Source organism: Ailuropoda melanoleuca, chromosome 13, assembly GCF_002007445.2.
Source record: "Ailuropoda melanoleuca isolate Jingjing chromosome 13, ASM200744v2, whole genome shotgun sequence".
In the NCBI taxonomy this organism is placed as follows: Eukaryota; Metazoa; Chordata; class Mammalia; order Carnivora; family Ursidae; genus Ailuropoda; species Ailuropoda melanoleuca.
In genome coordinates this window covers 34,674,057-34,697,874 of record NC_048230.1, presented here as the reverse complement: position 1 = coordinate 34,697,874, position 23,818 = coordinate 34,674,057, and the positions used below count along the sequence as shown (strand labels likewise).

The 23,818-nt window shown below is 36.6% G+C and overlaps 1 protein-coding gene across 2 annotated transcripts in view; it reads left to right on the top strand.

The window, feature by feature from the left end:
- Window positions 1-23,818, top strand: part of ABCA6 (ATP binding cassette subfamily A member 6) — a 70,882-nt gene that overhangs the window by 6,533 nt on the left and 40,531 nt on the right. The window contains exons 1-10 of one of the 2 annotated variants that reach the window (XM_034641181.1): window positions 6,720-7,114; window positions 8,272-8,372; window positions 9,891-10,089; window positions 11,136-11,297; window positions 12,777-12,880; window positions 13,255-13,481; window positions 16,631-16,772; window positions 17,546-17,731; window positions 21,113-21,260; window positions 22,616-22,781. In XM_034641181.1, the coding sequence (XP_034497072.1) occupies window positions 8,277-8,372; window positions 9,891-10,089; window positions 11,136-11,297; window positions 12,777-12,880; window positions 13,255-13,481; window positions 16,631-16,772; window positions 17,546-17,731; window positions 21,113-21,260; window positions 22,616-22,781 (1,430 nt within the window). In that variant the 5' untranslated portion in view covers window positions 6,720-7,114; window positions 8,272-8,276. Of the gene's footprint in view, window positions 1-6,719; window positions 7,115-8,271; window positions 8,373-9,890; window positions 10,090-11,135; window positions 11,298-12,776; window positions 12,881-13,254; window positions 13,482-16,630; window positions 16,773-17,545; window positions 17,732-21,112; window positions 21,261-22,615; window positions 22,782-23,818 lie in introns of those variants that run through there. The other variant, XM_034641182.1, reaches the window with a different exon arrangement.

Sequence of the window (23,818 nt, the reverse complement as noted above, 5' to 3'; positions counted from 1 at the left end):
AATAATCTCTTTAGCTTTTTAATTTTCTTTTTCTTGTTTCTTCTAAAAATAAAACATGTTTATGATAAAATGTATATATTTAAAATTTTACTTTATTTTACTTTATTTCAGCAAAAATTTAACCACCTACCATATAATCCTCTGTGCTAGGCAACTAAAAAATGTTCATGTCTAGTTTTTGTGTTTAATAGACAACGCTGCAGACCCCAGATGGTAGCTACAGATGTAGTAATGGAAGAAGGTCAAGAAAATAAGGTCAAGGATATCCAGGCCTTTTGGAATTAAAGGTCATTAGTGTCTAAATTCTATCAATGACATTTCAGTCTACAGGTAAACTTCCTAGAAGTTGGAATTGGAGACAGTTTACTCCTTTGATTATTTTCGTTTCCCATCTGACATTAGCGTAGAACTTATGTGAAATGCATTCAGTGTAAACCAGTTTGTAAACTTCAATCTATAATGAAATCGTACTCAAAGTGTCTGGAGATTGAAAAAAAAAAATAACATGTATGAGCAGGTTGACAGAGCTAGTGGGCATGGAAAATGAGTGCTTGGATTGTAAGAATTTAGCCATGTTTCTCCTCTGCATGTGGGGACACTGGTCTATGTCTGCACCATCTACTTGCAGTTTTATCCCTATAGCAGAGAGGGGGCCTGGTTAACACTGTCACTGTGATGATAATACAGTACTTTAGGGACACTGCCAAAAAAGGTAACGTTGACCAAATCAGTTGCCGAGAGAGTCCACCAACAGCCCACTGCCCTGCTGCACAGTCTAGATCCCTATGGTATGGTCCTTAATGAGAAGGATCATCAGCCAGATGAGGAGAATTGGACTACGGAAAGACTGAACCTTACTTAGTAGAATAGTCAGCTAAGTTTTCTAAAGAAAGAAACACAGCCAATTTCAGAAACAGGGAAGACGTTAAAATACTATTTAGAGTTTTGTTTTAGTCACATTTGGGAGTGCTTGCTGACCTTATGAGTTTTCCTTCTCTAAGGACAGCTTTATCTCTTTTTGGCAGCTGGCAGAGCGGGCCTCTAGCAGCTGCACCTACATCATGGGACTCCGGACTAACGATTACAATAGACGAGCCAGAGAGTACCAAATCCAGGCAGGAATCCCCTAAGATCCATCCCAGAGGTCTGAGCAAGAACAGAGATGCTGGCAGCTGGCATAGGTCCATAGAGAGGTCCACAAACTCTTGGTGTTAAAGCTTTTGTTCTAGAGTAATGATGGTCTCATCCCGAGAGTGGATCCTAGTCACTCTGACCACCAAATGGGTATTTGTACATGTTCTTCATAAAGCAGATAAGCAACATACAGAGCCTTATAAGAAGAAAACGTGCAAAAGGAGAAGAAATAGAATGCTAGATTTACTGCTGCAGCTAAAATTCCAGGAAACCTGTAGTTCTAGTATGCTGCCAAAATTCCTAAGTTTTAGTTTACTTGAAAATTTTTTGTTTATCTAGAAAGTGAATCATGAACACATACTTTTTTTTGCCTCAATCAAGCTTTGATATAGTCCTGGATAGCCAAACCTCCCCAAATCCACAACCTTTCCAGACACAGTGAGTCAGCTCTCTGCCATGTACTTGGAAGTATAATCTGGGAGCCAATGGACCAAATAAAGTTGGCAAGAAAGAAGAGGCATCTACCATCTCCACTTAGGAGTCCACATCCATCCTTCCTCCCTCCCTTCCTCCCTTCCTCCCTTCCTTCCTTCTTCTTTCCTTCCTTCCTTCCTTCCTTCCTTCCTTCCTTCCTTCCTTCCTTCCTTCCTTCCCCCTCCCTCCCTTTCTTTCTTTCTTTTCCTTTTCCTTTTCCTTTTCCTTTTTCTTTTTATTTATTTGACACAGAGAGAGACAGCGAGAGAGGGAACACAAGCAGGAAGAGTGGGAGAGTGAGAAGCAGGCTTCCCACCAAGCAGGGAGCCCAATGCAGGGCTCAATCCCAGGACCCTGGGATCATGCCCTGGGCCGAAGGCAGACGCTTAAGGACTGAGCTACCCAGGCACCCCTGGAGTCCACAGCCTTTCAAGAGAAAAGCTTACCTTTGCTGATAGCCACTCCCATATATACACCATCAATGCCTAACCTTCTCACCCTTCATCATAATTGCCTGGCAAAACCTCAATCTTGGTTAAACCTGTTTTAGGAGATGAACATTGGTAGAAAATACACATGAACAAAATTACTAGTCTCACTTTAAATGAATGGCCACTGCCTGTCTTCAAGCCTTCTGCCTGGCAACTGCACTGCATTCCCCTCATCTGTTCACTCTTTCACTGGATTGGATGACTACATTACTTAGCCACGTCTTCTTGTTTCTCAGACTCCAACATCTCTCTCTCCTCTTTCACTCTCAGCAGAAGACCTTGCTTCCCACTTAACTGTGAAAATGGAAGCAATTAGAGGAGTGTTTTCACAAGCTTTCACAACCTGAGCAACCAACCAGGTTTCAATGTACCCATATACTCTGTCTTCTTCTTAGTGTGAATGAACAGCATTCCTATATAAGGTCAGTATTCACAACCATGCATGTGATCCTATCATCATCCATTTCCCTGTTCATGAATATACACTGTCAAATCCCTGCCCCCATCTGCATTATCTTTAAAATTATATTTCATTCATAAGGACTGCTTTTTTAAAATAATTTTTTATTATGTTATGTTAGTCACCATACAGTATATCCTTAGTTTTTGATGTAATGTTCCGTGATTCATTATTTGTGTGTAACACCCAGTGCACCATGCAGTATGTGCCTTCCTTAATACCCATCACCACATAAGGACTGCTTTTTAAGTGAAATGGGAGGATTTCTAGTGACCGAGAGTTGAGGACAGTAATCCAGATAACTTTGGGGCCCCACAACAAACGCTGAGGAAACAATGGCATAGTACCATGTGGAAATCCCTAGTGTTCTCTGCTCCCATGCCAACTCTGTCTTTGTTCTTTTCTTTTCTATTCTTTTCTTGTCTCTGTTCTTAACTAGCAATTAAAACTCTGAAAATCATAGACATCTTGGGGCCTCTGGGTAGCTCAGTCGGTTAATCATCTGGCTCTTGGTTGTGGCTCAGGTCATGATCCCAGGGTTGTGAGATCAAGCCCCAAGATGGGCTCCGTGCTCAGGGCAGCATCTGCTTGAATTCTCTCCCTCTCCCTCTGTTCCTCCCCTCACTCATGCTCATGCTCTCTCTCTCAAATAAATAAATAAAATCTTTAAAAAATCATATATACCTCTAAGATTCCATTAGCAGAGACTGAAGAAATGTATAGGCTAGTAGGAGGTTATGCCTCCTCTCCCACAAAATATTGTTTGCAGTCAATAAATAATTAGTACTGACAACTTATCTATCAAACACTTCTGAGACTCAACTCTTGCTGTTTTTAAAAAATTAATTTTTTTAAAGATTTTATTTATTCATTTGAGAGAGAGAGCAAGCACAGAGGGAGAATGAGAGGGAGAAGCAGGCTCCCCACCAAGCAGGGAGCCCAGTGCAGGACTCAATCACAGGACTCCGGGATCATGACCCGAGCTGAAGGCAGAGGCCCAACTGACTGAGCCACCCATCGCCCCTAAAAATTATTTTTAATTAAGGTACACCTTTTAGTTTTCTTTCAGCCATGTTGTGTAAGAGGTAAATTCTCTCTGAGGAGATCTTTATTTCATGCACATTTAACTGGGTGTAGAATCTGAGGTTGACTATTTTGTCTCAGCACTTTGACAACAGTATTCAATTGTTTATGACATCATTTGGCTAACTGTTGAACCTTACTTGATAACCTGTCTTTTCTGTTTTATTATTCCTTAGTATTTCCCTCTCTCCACTCTCCTTCTCTCTCATGTTTTGAAAGCTCACCACAAAAAAAGTTAGTTGTTGGATTTTCATTTTGAACTCTGCACAGGACACATTCTCTCTCTCTTTTTTTTAACCTGAGGACTCATCTCTTCAACTCTGGAAAATTTTCATCCATCTTATTTTTGAAAATTCCTCTTATTTATCCCCTTTATTTTCCTCATTATAAAATGCCAATTAGATATGTCCTGGACACCTCATTCTGTCTTTTATGTCTTTTAATTTGTCTTTAATATTTTTCCATCTTGTTCTGTCTTTGCACTAAATTTTATATAATTTCTTCAGTTCTATTTCTGGTTTGTTAATTTTCTCCTCAGCTGTGCTTAATCTGCTATAATACTTACCCATTAAATTTTTAATCTTAACTATTATTAGTCTCTTTAAATATCTGTAAGTTCTAATGGGTTATTTTCCTATTAGTCTTCCTTGTCATTGCTTCCTGTTTTAACTAACTTATATTACTTCTTTAATACTAATAGTCTCATCTTGTTCACCTGCTGATTCTCTTAAAGGATGTACATTTTTTTAAAAAGATTTTATTTATTTATTTGAGAGATAAGAGTACAAGAGAGCACAAGTAGGCGGAGGGGCAGAGGGAGAAACAGATGCCCCGGCTGAGCAGGGAGACTGACAGGGGCTCGATCCCAGCACCCTGGGATCAGGACCTGAACTGAAGGCAGATGCTTAACTGACTGAGCCAACCCAGGTACCCCATTTCATGGTGGACTTTTGATTATGAGTTTAGTTACTAGGAGGAATATTTCTTTAACTCTATTATCTTGTGCCCTGAATCCTGCATATATCTCTGTAGAATTGTTTGCATCTTCTCTGTGAGGCTCCAGATTAAAAGTAATAGTAAGAGGAGGAGGAGGAAAAGGGGAAGGAGGAGGAAGACTAGGAGGAGTAGGATTATCAGCAAAAAGTAACATTTTTTTGAGTTTTTATGATTTTCCAGGCATTGTTTTATGAACTTTACTTATATTAATGGATTTAATCTTCACAGTAACCATACATACATACACAATTATTATCTCCAGGGAGTTTTCAATAGATTGTGCAAAGTCACACAGCTAATACATGGCAGAACTAGAATTCAAACCCAAGTTTGGGTCCAGATTGCAACTAACTGCTGTGATATTTGCTGTATTTCTAGATGTATTACTATACAAGAAGAAGAAATTAAGATCCTTTTATGTCCTGTATCTGGCATGTTCTACATATTCTTGGGCTTTTCATTTTCTATGGAGGATATATATTTTTTTAATTCAGAGATTGGGCAAAGAATACACATCCTTACTCTTCCTTGGGGTGGTCTGTGGTTTTACTAGTTTCTATTCCTAGCACTGAGCACTCCTGTGAATCTTCTGGATTCATGCAGAGATATGAAATACAGCTTCATAACCCATCAAGTCTAGGTCACCTCTTTGGACAGCTGGATTGCTGACATACTGTTCATAGTTTTGGCTCTAATTTCTCTTTTTATTTTTAATACCTGAGGATGTTCCTTCCTTTCTCTTTATTTCTTCCATTGTTTCTTGGTTTCTTTTCTTTACCTTTTTCTTATTTCTTTTTAAAGTTTGGATATATATTTGAACAACAACTTCTTCTCCTTCTCCTTCTCCTCCTTCTCCTCCTCCTTCTCCTCCTCCTCCTTCTCCTTCTCCTCCTCCCTCCTTCTTTTTTTTTTTTTGGATATATTTTACCCACCATTTCCACGTACTCCTAGGCAGAGTTTGGGTATTTCACTGTATTGGGTTACCGTTTGTGGGGAAATCTTCAGGCTTAAGTAAAGAAAATGACCTTCCAAGTAAAAAAAAGTCAGAGTAAATAAGTCAAGAAAGAGGGACAAAAACCATCTATAAGAAACAATGGTAAGAAATAAAACTAATAAAATATAATCTAAATAATTACTGATATTGTAGTTGTGAATTTTAATACAATTTTAAGCAAAGTGAAAATGCCTGAAATAGATTTCTAAAATAGAGCACATAGGGTCTAAAACAGCAACAAAATTTATAAAATCCTGAACTATATTCCAGGTGATTTAAAAGAAACAGAATTTTTGCTTGGATCATTGACTTATTATTAATACAAAATTTTAACAGTGTTTTTGACCTTCCTCCCCCACCACGAGACCTTTAGGACACCTTTATTACCTTTGTTTTTGCCAATTTTTAATGTAAAAGATGTAATATTTCACTGTTGACTCTTTTTAAAAATAGAACTAATTACCAAGGAGAGAACTATACCTGTATAATACATGGCTCAATTTTTAAAAAAATTTTAAATCCTCTTTTTTTTTTTTTTCCCAGAACAACTCTCAGCTTTATGATTATTAACATCTGTGGTTTGGGAGCCATGTCAAATATTTGAGATTTCCCAATTCATGGACTTTGGCTTCCTGTTTTGCCATTTACTTTGGCAGGTCAAGAAAAGTTTGCAATTCTTTACAGAGAGAGATAGACTATGCAATGGGAGTTGAATAAATTTTATTTTTTCCTCCAGTCTTCATGCATAAAAAATTGACCCGAATCTTTTTATATGTTTTTTAGTCCTGGGCAATCTGCTTCCTTTCATTTTGTTCATATGTCTTCTGAAATCCTGCTTCCCTATGAGCAGAACAGAGAAAGGGATTTGTTCATAATTATTCAGTTGTCCAAATTAAGTGTTTCTCTGAGGCAGACTATGGGTTGCTTAGCTTTATTAGGAAAAAAAAGATTCAGCTTCAGCACATTCTGCCCATTCAGTACCAATTAGTCAAATATATCATTGGCAGTTGTGTTTAGGCATTAGTTGTGAGGGAAAAAAAAATAGCTGAAGATTTCTCATACACATTTAACTACTTTGTTTGGTTAGTGATTGTTTTTACTTGTTTATTGCTCTTTCCCCATCTTGGCCTCATCATGTCCAACAGGCCTAGTTCCATTTTCCTTGTTTACCATTTTACCCCTTATCCCTGAAGTTGAAAGGCCAAGTGCACAAACACAGGGTTTGTCTTATTCCCAACAAACCACTGAACCATCATTTCCCTGCAAATGATTGGCTTAGGGAAGAAAAGGCAGAAAACAAAACAAGTTCATCATGTGCCGCTTGGTCTGACTACACCCCCTTTCAGAAAGCAGCCTGGGTAAGGCACCCATTTAAGGAATAAATGAAGAAGTAGCAATAAGGAGATTTTAATTGTTGCTGTACACAAAAAGGGAACTGTGCGTTGACAGTGTTTCCAGAGTACTTTCCTAATTTTTCTGACAGTAAGTAAAGCTCTGTTTTGTTGTGCTATGCCAAGTATGTGGGTGGACACTGTTAAAAATCAGTCTATTTTTCAGATGTTTCCAAATACTCATATGTATTATATTGAAGACCTAATGAGAAACTTGTTCTGTTTATTCCCAATCAACTTTTATTGTGTAACTACAACAGTAGAATATAGGAAAATGGTAAAATTTGCTTCTGTACTAGCTGAGGGAGAATCGTCTGAATATTTTGTTATGCAAATCTAAAATAATTTGATTCTGAGTTTAGAAAAACTGAAAGAAATCATCTCTGTTGGCTTATTTGCAAACATTTGGGCAAAATTACTTTCCATGTGATTTCTTTCTCCCACTCTTTTCCTTCTTTCTTTCTCTCTTCTTTCTTTCTTTCTTTCTTTCTTTCTTTCTTTCTTTCTTTCTTTCTTTCTTTCTTTCTTTCTTTTCTTTTTCTTCTTATTTGTTTACTTCCTTCCCTCCTTACTTCGTAGTTTGCTTCCTCAGTTATTCAGGAACTTCTGAATTCAGAAAAGTGAGATGACTTGTTTCTTCTTGTGTCTCACAATCAAGTTCCAGCTATTCTGAGTCTGGATTCAGCCAGCTGAGCCTAAAGCTGTTCAGTTTAATCTGGAAGTTAAATACTATAGGAAAACAGTTCATTGGGGTTACATCTAATAGACATAATTAATTATTCAAATGAATTTAACTAATCAGAATTTTGATTAATTTGATGGGCTCTGGCATTTCTATTTAAATACAAAGAACAAAAAATTATTAATCAGATGAGATATAATTCAATTACTCTATTCATGTAGTTGAATTTCTGTTATAAAAGGTAAAAAAATGTGAAGTATCTTACAGGTTCTAAAATCGAATGATACCTTTTCTATTGTTATACTCTATATTTCTGTAAAATTGTGATACTGGCCACTATCTCCCCACCGTTACCCACTTTTCCAAATAGCTTACTATGAGTACATTTGATGTAAAATTTTGCAGTCATGTGTTATTAAAATAATATTTTAAATATTTTCCCCCAAAATATGATCAAGATTTTTCTTTTTTCTTTTCTTCCCCACTTCCCAATGTTTTTCTTATTACACTTATTTTTCTAGTTTATGTTCCACCTTGTTTACATTTTTCTTGTTTCTTAATGGCAGACTAAATGCATATGAAACAGAAAAGTGTGTATCAGCAAACTCAAGCGCTTCTGTGCAAGAATTTTCTTCAGAAATGGAGAATGAAAAGAGAGAGCTTATTGGTATGTTTAAAAGTCTGCCTCTTTCTGCAGCTCACATTATTCTCTTATTTCACTGCCTAATGAGGCTCTTATTTTATATTTTAAGTAACAGACTGGATTTGTTGATTTTGAGGTTGCCTCCGATTGCATGTGTCAAACCGAGAGACTCATAGTAGTCTGTGAAACAATCTAGAATTGCAAAGACTAAAACTATTTCTTATTTTTTTAAAAGAGCGTAAGTGAGAATTTAATTATATGGTAAATTATAGCAACTGTTAAAGCTGCTACCATATGTAATAAATTAAAGAAATAATAAAAAGGATGCCTGGCAGATTAATTTGAATTTTGGGGACTTGTTTTCAAAGCCATGAATTTTCTACACAGTGATTATTTGCAAGAATTATGACCAAGTAACACCACTGATGGTCAGTTTGTACTAGGTAGGTAGGCTTTCTACAGGTAATAGCCCCAAATCTCAGGGGCTGAACTCAGCAAAGATTTATTTTTCACTCTGCTCATAGTCTTAATAAGGTTGGCAGTGAAATAAGTTGGAAGTGGGTCTGGTAGGTGAAGGAATCTCCTCCACACAATCGTTCAGGGACCCAGCCTTCTTCATCTAGGGACTCTGTCATCTCCCTAGGCCTTGGAGACCTCTCTGGGATCCTCTGCATCCAGTCAGACAATCAGCAAGTACAGGGAGATCTGGGTGACCCACGTGTTTGTGCGGCCGACTCTTGATTTCGGTTCAGGTCATGATCTCAGGGTCATGGGATTGAGCCCCGCAACGGGCTCTGTGCTCAGAGGGGAGTCTGCTTGAAAGTCTCTCTCTCTCTTCTCCCTCTCCATTTGCCCCTCCCCACCCCCACGCTCTCTCTCTAAAATAAATAAATAAATCTTTAAAAAAAAAAAAGAAGAATTGGAAGTACAGGGACTGAGATAAAATATAGAAGGTTGTGCATAATTCCACGAGTCAGGCCTTGAAGGGGTACATAGCATTTCTGCCCACATTCCATTGGCTAGAACTCAATCACTTGGTACTACTTAATTCCCAGAGGCTAGGAATGTTGTCCGGCATTGTGCTAAGTAGAAAGAGATTACTGATATTGGTGAACCACTAGGCAGTCTCTGCCACTCTGTTCTTTTTCTTTGATTTCCAATACAAGAGTGTGACAACTGACAAAAATGTTGCTATTTGCCACCATGAACTCTGTCTGGGATAGTCTCCGTCTTATAGACTGTAAAGTCAGATGCCCGTGCATAAGAATTGTCATCCTTTTAGTCACTCTGTTAGTTTCTATGATAGCTTCTGCAGCAGTTCATGATTTAATGCAAAAGTTTAGTTCTAGTCTTTGAGAATGGTATATGTGGCAACTATTTCAATATGCATTTTTGTGGAGTTCCCTTTGCTCTGAAAAATGGAGAGCAAAGAGAAGCCAACCATGTGGTAAAATTGGAATTTGTCTTCAACAGTTCTTCGATATTGACTGAACTTTTTAAGGGAATATAATCTAAATTCATTCTTTTTTTCCCTTGTTATAGGAATGGGCACTCCCAATACTTCTGGGATTGTACATGGGACTATTTTCGCATTTCAGAGAAAACATGTATTTTCCTGGATTGCCTCCTCAAGATCTAGGAGGGGCAGATAATGTGAATAACTCTTTAGCTATTGTATATGCACCTATTTCTGATCTAACCCAGCAGATAATGAATAAAACAACATTTGCTCTTTTGAAAGGTAGGTGTATTAATGGCAAAAAAGAATTACCGATATTATTTTATATCTTTTTGATATGATGTATATATGTTCAATTTGAACTTAAAGTGATCTATTCTAATTGTTTAGGCATCATGACAGCTTACAAACTTAATTAGCGTTTTATTTCTCTCATAACAAGTAGCCTTTTAAACCCTTTCAGCTTGATGGGGGTCCAGTTTAGGGAGGTCTACATTTCTACTGAAATTTACCTAAAACAATAAATGTATAATTTCAGATTTATAGCATAGTGTCTAGGAGAATATGTCATTTGTGGGTGCAGATGTTCTTAACATGGAAATATAGTGATTAAGGTTGATAACTCAGGAAAAGACATCTAAGTAAAAGAAATGAGGTCATGGTTATTAAGCAGTAATTTCAGAACCATGAAAAGTAAGGGTGGATAATCTAATGCTATCCTGTCTGCATATGGTATACTTTGCAAACATCTTTAAAGACCTTCATTCTAAATGAAGTCACTATGCAACTGAGATAACTAAGGTAAAATGTGTACTTCACTCATGGGCAAATGGGTGCAGTTTTGCTGTCTACTCCCTAATCCTTAATTTTTAATAAGTGACATTGCTGAATTTTAGAGTCACTTTGTGATCTTAGTTTCCTCACAAGGCAAAGATCAGATGAGGTATCTTTGCTTCAGTAAATCTGGCATCTGGAATCCCTTGACTATATAATAGCTACTCCAATTACCTCTATTTTTGTATTCCAATTCTCTTATGCATACTTACCCTAGCAAAATATTTTTATATACCTGAAACTTGTCATAATACTTGCCATTATTAAAAGAAAACACTACATTCTCATGCATATCTCCTGATTCTAAAATCTAAAACATTAAAAAAAACCCAAAAAACTTCCCTCCTTGCCTTTGGGATAAGTTTAATTTAAATGGAAAATGATTTTAGTTTAGTTCCAGTGAAAAATATATGACGACACAGTTGGCTATCACATTCCATTGTGGTGAAACTCTGTATAATCCTGCATGTCTATTTTTACCTTGTCATTCACAGAAAGAAGGATCATTGGAGTACCAAATCAAAAATCCATGGATAAAATACTCCTAGACAATATCACAGGCATCGCGGGAATTGTCTTTAATGACACTTTCTCTTATAAGTTAAAATTTTTTCCGGGATATTACATTCCATTTTTGAAGGAAGATCTTTTCGCAGGTGACTTTCCATGTAAAAATATCATGGCATTTTTCATGTTTTTAGCATAAGGGATAAGTCAGGAAGGGCAACAGAGATGCTTTTGATAGAACATGAGAAGATAGAGAAAGGACATTTTATTGCTAAACTTATTCCAAGGTCAATCATATCTTCCCAGTAGGAGATGACTCTTCAAACATTACTGAGTCATCCAACAGCTGTAAAGTGAATGTGCAGGTGCTCATTGCAGAGGATGCAGAGAGGGATCAAGACTGAGAGGTCCTAGCCTCAGCTGAGGTTCCAGGTTCACAGGAAAGGCAGACATTGAACAGTTAATAACAAATGCAAGGAAAGGTGCTAAGGATGGGAGGTTTCGACCAGGGGTTTCTAATAGGCTGTGGGATTAGAGAAGCCCTACCTGGCAAAGTGAGGTTTAAACTAATGAGAAGGAATAGCACATGGGGGGAGGCTACTAAAGGCATTGTATTTCAGAGAGAGGAAGGGCAAGTGCAAAGGTCCTGGGGTGACAACAGGCATCTGTTAGTATATATGGAAGAAGAGCAGTTTAGCTGAACAGAGAACACTGAAAGGAATGAGGCTGAAGTTACCCCAGGGCTAGATCCTGTGACGTCCTACAAACCTAGGGTGATGGAGGGCTGTGGAGGTACTTTAATCAGGGCAGAGAAGTGATTAGATTCCGAAGCCTAAAGGAGCTCTCCAGATATAGCCCAGAGAATGGATTGCAGAGGGGTCAGGGAGAACGCAAGGAAACATACCAGGGAGCTGAGGGTGGCTTGGACCAAACTGGAGGCAGCTGACAAGAGTTAACGGGTTTGAGGACTTTTTAGGAAGCAGAATTGATATGACTAATAGAGTTGGTTCTTTTCCATTCATTCACTGAGTGTCTACTATGTGTCCTGCACTGTTCTGGCCTTGGGGTGGAAGTGAGCATTAGAGCCTGCTTGCACGAATCGGTCCAGTCAGGGATGGGGGCAGGGCAAAAACAATGCACTTTGCCAGGTGGTGATAAAACAACAAAGTAAAATACAGCAGGCTTAGAAGATAGAGCCTGCACACTTTTAGATGTTGTTATTTATGGTAACCAGGAAAGGCCTCTGTGTTGAATTTGCTTTTGAGAAGAGGTAAGGAAAGAGGGAAAGAGTGAGCCACAGATCCATCTGTAGGGAGAGCATATGAGCAAAAAAAATGGTAGCACTAGAATGCATTTAGCACTTTAAGGCAGAGCAAGCAATCCAGTATGGTTGGATCAGAGTGTTTGCTTTCGTCTTCTTTTTATTTTCTAAGACTTTCTATGCCTGCTGTGGTCTCCATGAATAAAATTGCCTCATTAAGAACTTTCATTTGCTCCTCTTTTTCTGTGTGGCTATACATTCTGACTGGTGGAGATTCCTCTAGATTGTTTTCTCTTGGATTTTTGTTTTTTATTCTCTAATTGCTTTCATCTGATAATGTTGGTTATGCTTTTCTTTGTGCTTATAGCTCATTGTTGGAATATGGATGATGGACACTCCTGTTCTCTGTCCAAATACTGGAGTAGTGGATTTGTGGCTTTACAAGCTGCAATTAATGCTGCTATTATACAAGTAAGAAAAGTTCTAATAATTAATATAAGCGAATTCCATAGGCATCAGAGTTTGATGAAAGATGATATATACTCAGGTTTTCATGTTCATCTGGTGAAGCAGATGCACAGATGTGGAATTTGGGTTTAGGCAAAGGAACACATTGTTTTTGTTTTTAAGTTGAAGTTTTCAAGTAGTTTCAGAATGTCAAGAAATTGCAAAAACAATGTGCAGGGATGTCCATGTACCCTTCGTCCAGTTTCTACTAACTGTTATATCTTGCATAACCACAGAACAATATTAAAATCAGGAAATTGATATTGGTATAATATCCATAGCTTATTCAGATTTCTATTTGTCGAATAATGACTTTATTTGTTTAAACCCTGCCATAGATCACAACAAATCACTCCGTCGTGGAGGAGTTGATGTCACTTACTGCTGTAAATATGAAGACTTTGCCTTTTATATATAAAGGTGTTCTTCAAAAGGAGCTGTTTATTTTCTACTGCCTGCTTTACTTTTTTCCATTTATATATTTTGTATCACTTAATGTTACAAAAGAGAGAAAAAAGTGCAAGGAGTTTATGAAAATGATGGGTCTGCAAGGATCAGCCTTCTGGTGAGTGAGCGATTCAAGCAGTGCTAATAAATGAATAATCACAAATTTGGAAGCAGTAAAAAAGTTATTATTTCAAAAAGTATGGGGTAAGCTTGACACATTGCCTCCCTCTTCTTTTGCTCTCATTTTTTATTTACTCCTTTTAAAATTTTGTTATGCAAAATAGCGATTGTAATTTGCTGAACACTTTCCATGCCATGAGTATGTTAAGCTAATGCTGTGATAGAGGTTCCATGAAGATCAAAGAGAGTAAAAGAGTTGCCCAATGTCAAATGGATGATGTCTACCAGAACTGGGACTCCAGCCCAGCTGCCCTGATTGCAACTTTCCTGCTTGGTCTGCCCACAGTTATCATTTGATTTCTCCACACTTCCTCATGTTGAAAAAAGTATGATCCTATAATGGCTAGCTTGCGGTCAGAGGTTTAGTCACCAGGGGTGTATTTTTTGCAGCACTTAAATGCCATATGTTGGAGTTGAGATAGCGCATAAAATGTGCCCAGCGCATACAGCACTTAGGATGGCACATAAGGTCTTACTAAGAGCATTTGCCTCATATACTGATATATTTGTGCCTTGCCTCATTCATAAATGATTTAAATGATTTTAAAATATATATATTTAAACATGTATATTTATTTACATATCTGTCTACATGTATTTGTATTATAATAAAAACAAATAATTGAGGAGTAGAAACAAGAACCTAACAAAGTGATAAGTAGGTAAGACTAGCAGATAAAAATGCAAATCATACAAGTTCTAAGCTGCCAACAGGCCAAAGCAGAGAATTCTGCAATGTAATTAGTTACAATATTCACGTTGTCTAGGAAAAGGAAAAAAGGAGAAATAATCTGTTTATTTTACCCTAAAAAAAACTTAACATTTTTCAATATTGAATCCTGGAAGATATTTCTTTGTATAGTCCCCCTATCAAGAGAATTACTCTTTACGAATGTAGGACTATCTGGAACGGGTAAGGAACTCTTTGCAAGCCACATGTTCTCTGAAACAAAATTATGGTCTAGGAAATTTTAAGTTTTATATAAAGTATATTTGATTTAAAGAGGGAGTTTTGATTCTAATATACCTTAATCATGAAATAGAAAAAGAGGAAACTATTTCTGAAACAAAAAAGGAAGGAGAAAAGTGGTTTCCAGTGGAATTTTGGCAAATGCAAAGGACTGAATAGAGGTCTGTTAGAAGGGAAGAGGGGGAAATCTGTGTAAAAAGGACAATTTTTCAGTCCAGGGAATATCCTATGAGGCAGCATCCTGCAGTCACCTGAGAATAGGCAGGCACAAGTCAACTCTACCTTAAAATCAGAAAGGTATTGGGTATTTAGATGTGGGTTCATTCTCAGGATAAATGCTTCCTAGTATGCATGTAACCTAAATTTAGCAAAATGAATTTATATATCCTTAAAACTAAGAAGGAAAACAAATCTGAAATGTCTTTATTAAGTATGGGGTGTCTATTGGAAATGAATTTTATGGCAACCTTCTTTTTTAAGTAATGCAATAAATGTGAAATGCATCCACATTTATTATTTCAGTGTGATGCCTGCATTGCTTTGTTTTTATCATGAAGGTTTTCATTGCTTTATTAACAACTCCCCCGGCCCCAGCTCCCTGCAATGAGTTCCCTTTTCTAGGTAATGTTTTAAGTTCCTTCATTTGTAATTCTCCTACTCTATAGATTTTCAATTCCTACCTATGGTAGTTCCCTTCTGTACTCAGGAAGTGGATTGTGCAGAATGCCCATATGCTTTCCAAAAACGCTGATGTTTCTAACAAAGTCTGAATCATTGTAATGACATGACCTTTAAAAAGAAGTCGAATAAGCAGTAATTAAACCTGTTATACTGGGACATCTTGATGCAAGTTCCTGGTTTTAATAGTCTCGCTGTTTTTTTCAGCTGTTGAATTCTTATTTAGTTATGCAATTTTATGTAGAGGAAAAGAGCTGTGGCCTAGGAAGGACTGTAACCAATCTTAGCTTTGTTATTGATTTACTTTGTTGACCTTGAAAAGGCCCATTAAGTAATAATAGGAACTACAGTTTACTTATCTGGAAAATGAGAAGCTTAGACTCAAACACCCTTGCAGGCTTGTTAGATCTAAGACTGAATACTCTTTCTTAGGAACTACCTCATAATCGTGTGAACACCAGCTCATCTAAAGCAAAGCAGTGTGAACACTTAAGGGTATACCATTATTTAGATCGGTTTAAGAAAGAAATCGTTAATAGAAATAGCAATAGTAGGATGGACATTGTGGAGTTACAAAATTTCAATTTTCTACTACTAGGGAGAGTGGAGGTCCCGCCAGCTGAGATCCTCAAAAAACAGTCAAATTATCATCTGCCCCCAATGCTTCCATGGTTACTTGATTGGTCCACAGCTGTTAAATTTCCTCCCACTTCTACAATTCGAACATCTTGGTAATATCTGATAACATTAAAGATACAAAAAGCTTAATCTCTTTAATTCAGCAGTTACACCTTAGAGAAAATTTTGTGCATTTTCCAAAAAAGAAAAGTAGAAGAGGGTTCTTTTTTTTTCTTTTCTTTTTTTAAATTAGTGTCAGAGGTAGAATTTAGTGATTCATCAGTTGCATATAACAACCGGTGCTCATTCCCTCAAGTGTCCTCCTTAATGCCCATCCCCCAGTTACCCCATCCTCCTACCCGCCTCCCCTCCAGCAACCCTCAGTTTGTTTCCTACAGTTAAGAGTCTCAATTTTCATCTTATTTTATTTTTCCTTCCCAAGAGTGCTCTTAGCACCAATGCATCAGAAATAAAAATTGGAAACAACCTAAATGTCCATGGGCAGAAAAACTTTGGGATATTTTCAGACAATGAAATATTACACAGCAGTGTATAATATTGTATATGTTTATTGATAAAAGCAAGCGGAAGAACACATACAAGATGATACTTTCTATGTAGTGTTCATACTGTTTATACAATATGTGAACACAGAGCTGCTGTCTACTTCCATGCCAATGTGATATTAGTAATCTTGTAGTTATTAATCTAGGTGGCAAGTAGAAGGTTAAATATTGTACTGTTCTTTAGATATTTTTGTATGTTTTAAATATTTCATAATGAAGTTAAAATAATTGAAATAACTTTTTGTCTTTTTTTAGGCTCTCCTGCGGTTTAATCTATGCTGGCTTCACCTTCATTATTTCCATGATGATTACAGTTATCATAACATCTACTCAAATTATAGTCATGACGGGCTTCACGGTCATATTTACACTCTTTTTCTTATATGGCTTATCTTTGGTAAGTTCATACATTTATTACCACATTCTCTGCTTTAGGTCTTAATTATCTGTAGCAAAAATTAATTTCTCTGGAGGTTATTATAGTTATTTCCTTTATGTCCATTGTGTGTGTGTGTGTGTTTGCTAGAGAAAGTCTCTATGATAGTGTGAGAAAATGATCTAATGTAAATAAAATTGGACCTCTCTTTTGCATAAAGTTCTGAATTAATGAAATGATGCATCAAAAAGAAAAAAATTCTGATTCTGAAAATTTTTGGCTCTAAGGCTTTTCTAGAAGATTTTAGTGAGGATGCCCTTGAGGGGAGGACCCATCTCTTTTCCCCAAAGGTTCTCTGTAACATGGTGGCTTTCACAGTATTTCCCTCTTGACACTCCACCTTGCCCTCACTCCCCATGTCACGCCTCTTCCTTCTTGTAAAACAAGAGCGTCTAAATTCTGCAGAGGGTATGTGGATGCCCTTTGTTAATATATTAATGTAGGTTCTTTCAGTGTTTCCAAGTCTGCATTTCTATTCTTTCCTCAACTCTCACACAGCTTCTCCCTGCCCTTTCTTTAGCAACTAAAGCCCAGAGTAGTTGAGGAGGACAGAAAAGCATCCTCTTTACAAAAGGGTTGAGGAAAGGGCTGAGCATTGTTATACCTAAATATTTTCATCACTGTCTCACTGATAAATACTTATGTTATGATCTAAAGATCCGTATTGTATTGTGCTGCCAATGATTCTCAGTGAATTAAATCTGTTTAACGACCAGAAGTCTTCTCTTTTTCAGATAACTTTAACATTCCTGATGAGCGTGTTGTTAAAGAAAACTCTCCTCACCAATTTGGCTCTGTTTCTCCTCGATGCCTTTTGTGGGGGTGTGGGATTCACTGTATATTATAGACAACTTCCTTCCTCTTTGGAGTGGATTTTCAGTATTTGCAGCCCCTTTGCCTTCACTGCTGGAATGAGTAAGGTAAGAAAGGAGTTCATTGGTTTATTACTGCACTTTCGAAAGAATTTGATATTGCGTGACTCCTCATAATCAAACACTCTTTCAAATTAAGAGCATTTATTCTAAACAAATTTTTTCCCTAAAGCTAGATTTGAAAGTGTTATTATTGCATTGTAGAAAAATCACCATCACACAAGGAAACTTGAATAAAAACGTCTTGACTAAGACAGATTTTCAACTCTCAGGTGCATTTTCATTTTGAAGTATTCTCTTCTTGTTTTTCATGTGCAACTGTTTACCTTTCCTCATACTTTATATAATGAAGGCATTCTCTAGCTAATTATTGTGTAAACCTCTGCTTGAAACCTCAAATCTGAAACATTTTCAGGACTATAAAGAGTTTAACAAATACTTATAAAGTATATCAAAGTATTCACGAACCAGATCAAGAAATAGAAGGCTGCCAGCACTCCGAAACTCCTCCAGACACTCCTTCCTCCTAAAGATAGAAGTGTTGTGATTATCAATTCCTGCCTTTTCATTATCACCTAACGTGTGTTCCTAAGTATAATTTTTTTAGTGTTGCCTGCTTTCAACTTTATATAAGTGATACTCTACAAAGTGCTTTTTAAAAAAATCTGACTTTTTCCCAACATTATGTTTTTAGATCTCATCCATAGTTGGAGTGTTGCTGTAATAGACTGTTACATAGTATGTGACTACGTGACATACGTAGTATGTTATGTAGTTGTCTTGATATCTGGTAGTAATAATTTTACCACTTGATTTTCTTTTCCAAGTGACTCTTTTCTATTCTAGGTTCTTTGAATGCTGTAAATTTTAGGATTAACCTATCATGTTATACGTGCACATACATATGTGGACACAAAGCTGTTGATATTTTGGTACAGTTGAATTTTTCAATCAATTTGAGGGAAATTGACACTTTTTTTTTTTAAAGATTTTATTTGTTTATTTGACAGAGATAGAAACAGCCAGTGAGAGAGGGAACACAAGCAGGGGGAGTGGGAGAGGAAGAAGCNGCTCTTTGAATGCTGTAAATTTTAGGATTAACCTATCATGTTATACATGCACATACATATGTGGACACAAAGCTGTTGATATTTTGGTACAGTTGAATTTTTCAATCAATTTGAAGGAAATTGACACTTTTTAAAAAGATTTATTTAAGAGAGAGTGAGAGAGAGAAAGCACTTGTGGCAGGGAGGGGCAGAGGAAGAGGGAGAGAGAGAATCTCAAGCTGACTTCTCACTGAGTGTGGAGTCCAGCTCAGGGGGTGGATCCCATGACCCTGAGATCATGACCTGAGCTGAAATCAAGAGCTGGACATTTAACNAAATTGACACTTTTTAAAAAGATTTATTTATTTAAGAGAGAGTGAGAGAGAGAGAGCACTTGTGGCAGGGAGGGGCAGAGGAAGAGGGAGAGAGAGAATCTCAAGCAGACTTCTCACTGAGTGCGGAATCCAGCTCAGGGGGTGGATCCCATGACCCTGAGATCATGACCTGAGCTGAAATCAAGAGCTGGACATTTAACTGACTGAGCCACCCGGGCACCCTGATACTTTTTTTTGATCATGAACATAATATATCTTCACATTCACTTTCCCTTAGTAATTGTTTTAGTTTTAAGTATTGAGCCTTGCACATTTTTTATATATTCCAAAGTTTTTGATACTTTTGATGCCATTATAAATAGCATCTGTGTTTAAATTCTTTTTTTTAATTGTTTGCTGTTAATGTAGAGAGATGAAACAGATTTCTGTAAATTGGCACTGTAACCAGTCTNCTGACTGAGCCACCCGGGCACCGATACTTTTTTTTGATCATGAACATAATATATCTTCACATTCACTTTCCCTTAGTAATTGTTTTAGTTTTAAGTATTGAGCCTTGCACATTTTTTATATATTCCAAAGTTTTTGATACTTTTGATGCCATTATAAATAGCATCTGTGTTTAAATTCTTTTTTTTAATTGTTTGCTGTTAATGTAGAGAGATGAAACAGATTTCTGTAAATTGGCACTGTAACCAGTCTTCTTGCTATATTCTTTTATTAAAACTAGTATTTTTCTGGGCTTTATCTTGGGATTTTCTTACATATAATCATGATGTCTACAAATAATGATGGTTTATTTTTTCCTTTTGCACTTCTTATGCCAGTTACTTATTTTTCTTGTCTTATTGCAGAGACTGGGACCTTTAGTACAGTGTTGAATAGAAATGCAAGTAAAGGAAAAGCTTTTAACATTTCATAATAAGCATGATTTTTGGTGTTGGTCTTTGTACATCTTTTTTACCAGGTTAAAGAAAATTGCTTTTTTGTTTAGTTTGTGAAGAGACTTTCTTTATTATAAGTGGATATTAAATTGTATCAAATGATTTTTGTTCATCTAATTGATTAACCACATTAGTGTCTCCTTCAATCTGTTTTATATTGAGTTACATAGATTGATCTTAAAATGTCAACCCAGACTTGCATTTCCAGAATAAACTCAACTTTGTCATGAAATGTTAATATTTTAACACAAATAGAGTTGTATATTGCCTTGTGTGAGGAACTGGGCCTGAAAGCTGGACTTCCTGTGCTCTGAATTCACCTTTGATGCTCCTTACTGTGATTTTGACTTTAGGGGGTTAAGCTACTCAACTTCTATTTGCTTCACTTCCACCATATGTAAAATGGACATAAAAATGATAAGGTTTGCCCTAGGGGGTTAGGTGAGGATTAAATGAGATATTATAAAAAGTCTTAGAATAACACCTAGAACATAACAGCTATTGTTACATGACAGAATTATAAACATATCTTTATTTTCAGTAATAACTAGAAAAAGAAGTTCTCTTATCATCATCCTATGATGCTTCAAACAATTCTTCATATTCTTTCTAAAATGTGTATTTTCTGCTGCATAGAATAGATATTTTGCAATATTACAATGACTTTATGAACACAAAAAAATGACTTATCACTTAAATTCATATTCTTAGGGGCACCTGGGTGGCCCAGTTGGTTAAGCATCTGCCGTCAGCTCAAGTTATGATCCCAGGACCCGTGTTGGGCTCCCTGCTTAGTGGGGAGTCTGCTTCTCCTGCTCCCTCTTCCCCCTGCTCATGCTCTCTCTTTCTCTCTCTCTCAAATAAATAAATAAAATCTTTTAAAAAAATTCCTGCTCTTAGAGTATCATGTTTTTTAAGTCAGTATTTCCTTCTTATAATCCTTGGATTGCTGTCAAATAGAAATAGTTACACCAATAACTTCATTATAAGTGCTTCTCAAAAAAGCTGTTTAATAAAGTGATAATTCTTGCTGCTATGCTGAATTATTTGTATGTATTTTTCTTAAAAATTTATTAATTATTATTTTTGTCTGAATCTTAGATTATCTACTTGGATAATACTATGAATGGTATAATTTTTCCTGACCCTTCAGGAGACTCATATGTAATGATTGCAACTTTTTCCATATTGGCTTTTGATGCACTTTTCTACTTGGCATTGGCATTATACTTTGACAAAATCTTACCTTGTAAGTAAAAGTGGCTTTTTTCTGACCTCTGCACATACTGATCACATTATACATTTTTACTGAAGGTTATATAAATGTATATTAAGAAAAAAAGAATAGCAAATATTTCCCATCACAAGCTGAATGAGTTCTTTATTTCTACTTCAGAGTTTTAATGGTTTGAATTTCTATGTAAAAACAGTTATTCTTCTGATTTTAGTAATATACATTACAAATATATGGTAATTAAATAATGTTACATTTTTTTCAAGAATCCCTGAACATATTTTCAAAGAACGATATTTAAGATTTGTTTCAGTATAAGCTGAAATAAATTAGTTCTTAACATGGCTTTGGCTAGCATAGAGCCATCATATGGTGAAAGTGCTTCTTAATAAATAGTTCTTGGGGCATCTGGATGGCTCGGTCAGTTAAGCACCGGACTCTTGGTTTCAGCTCAGGTCATGATCTCAGACCAGAATTCCTTCACACATGCTAGAATCAGAATGCTTTTTTTCCCTTGCACAATCTTATTTATTTATCTCATTTTTTATGTTCTTTCCACTTTGTATTTAAAGCTGTCATGTATGTTTCTATGCAATTATTATATATATTCCTATCTTTCTGTGACTTCCGGTTTAATATCTGAAAGCTCTTAGTAACAAATCCTACTTCATTGTTTTAAATTTGGAAAATGACAATATATTTATCCTGAACAGATCCAATTTCTTCCTGTACTTTGCATTCACATACCATATGGATTTCAGTATTATGTCCAATCATATTGTTGTGATCAAGTGATTTTTTTTTTTTTTTGAGAGAGAGAGAGAGAGAGAGCACCGTGAGTGAGGGGAGGGGCAGAGGGAGAGAGAAAATCTTAAGCTGGCTTCATGCTCAGCACAGAGCCAGATGCGGGGCTGGATCTCACCACCCTGAGATCGTGAGATGAGCCAAAATCAAGAGTTGGTTGCTTAACTCAGTGAGTCAACCAGGAGCCCCTGTGATCAAGTGATTTCTTAAGTTCACAAACATGTTTCAGTTGTTTCTATTTGCTGATTAGGGCTTTCCCCCTAAATATTTGGTTTCATTCATCCTAAATACCTTTGAGATCACATTTTTTCAGAACTTTAGTTTATATATACTTTCTTCAAAGTTCTATTATGTTGTTTAACTTTTGGGATCATATGTTATTTCCTTTGAATTTTCATTGTTTACTTTATGACAAGTTTTGTTTTCAATAATAGGAAGTTAGAAAGAAAAGAATTTCTCTACAATGATTAAAAGTCTAAGATACTCTGCACTATTTTGAATAAGGCTTCTTTACTCATTGTTCTAATATGACTGATCCAATATTTTATTGCCTCTTGATTAATTAGATGGAGATGAGCACCATTATTCTCCATTATTTTTCCTGAACTCATCTTGTTTCCAACATCAGAGGACTAATAATAAGGTCATCGAGAAAGAAATAGATCCTGAGCATCCCTCTGAGGATTATTTTGAACCAGTTGCTCCAGAATTCCAAGGAAAAGAAGCCATCAGGTATTCACTCTTACAGCAACATGTGGGGCAAGGCAAATGAATTATTGACCAATAGCAGTAGGGTGAGCCTGGGCAAAATATTGAAGAAGAAATTTGTCTTTGTGAATGTTACTTTGAACTCTTCCGTGTGACCACCAGTATCTCCTGACTGCTCCTTGAAAGGAAAATTCTCTTTGCTTGGCTCCATATAATGTTACCACATCACCCTTCACATTATCTTCCTCCTTATTTCTGTGTTGATTCCCCTTTTCACAGGTGCTCTCGCCTTTATAACCAATGAGCACTTCCTCTTTCCCTAGCCACCTGTTAGCTATACACATCTGGAAGTATAGAGAAACTCATGCAGAGTTCTAACCAGAACCAATATCTTGGCTATGTAAAAATATCTATTTTTTATTCACAGCTCGTGCCCTCTCAGCTATTACCCCCCTCCCAATTTTCCTTCTCTGGGGGCATTTGTCTGCACACCTATCCATTTCTATAACTTCTGCTTATTCATGCAGCGTTCCCAGAACATAGGCAGGATGTCTGCCCCAAACAAATGGCTATCTTCATCTCTGAAATCCAGAAACAACCGGCTGCTCCTAGATGGAAGTTTCTTTATTAAAATAAAACATAAAAACCCCATTTCAATGGGAGTCCATCCCCCTGTGCAAAGAAAGGCAGAGATAAAATACCCCATCAGATTCAGTACCTTTTAAGCCTTTCTCTTTTATGTTTCCTGACTCTTTGGTTAAATCCCCACTGTTGGATAAATTTCCTTATGTTTATTTTAATTTGTGCTCAGAGAAAAGGGTGGCTAAATTCTGTTTCCGTTTGATTTTGAAAATGCATTGTACATGATCTTATGTAGTCATGACATCTCTAATCTGTTGAGCCTGGTTCCTACCTTGTCCTGCGTTAGTTTCCTTTGGGATTCTAATGTGCATTCAAATTTGGTAATCACTCACTTAGAGAGGTGTGTGTGTGTGTGTGTGCATGTGTGTGAATTCAGATGAAAACTTTAGATGTGAGAGTCTAATGCTCCGGGAAAAGGA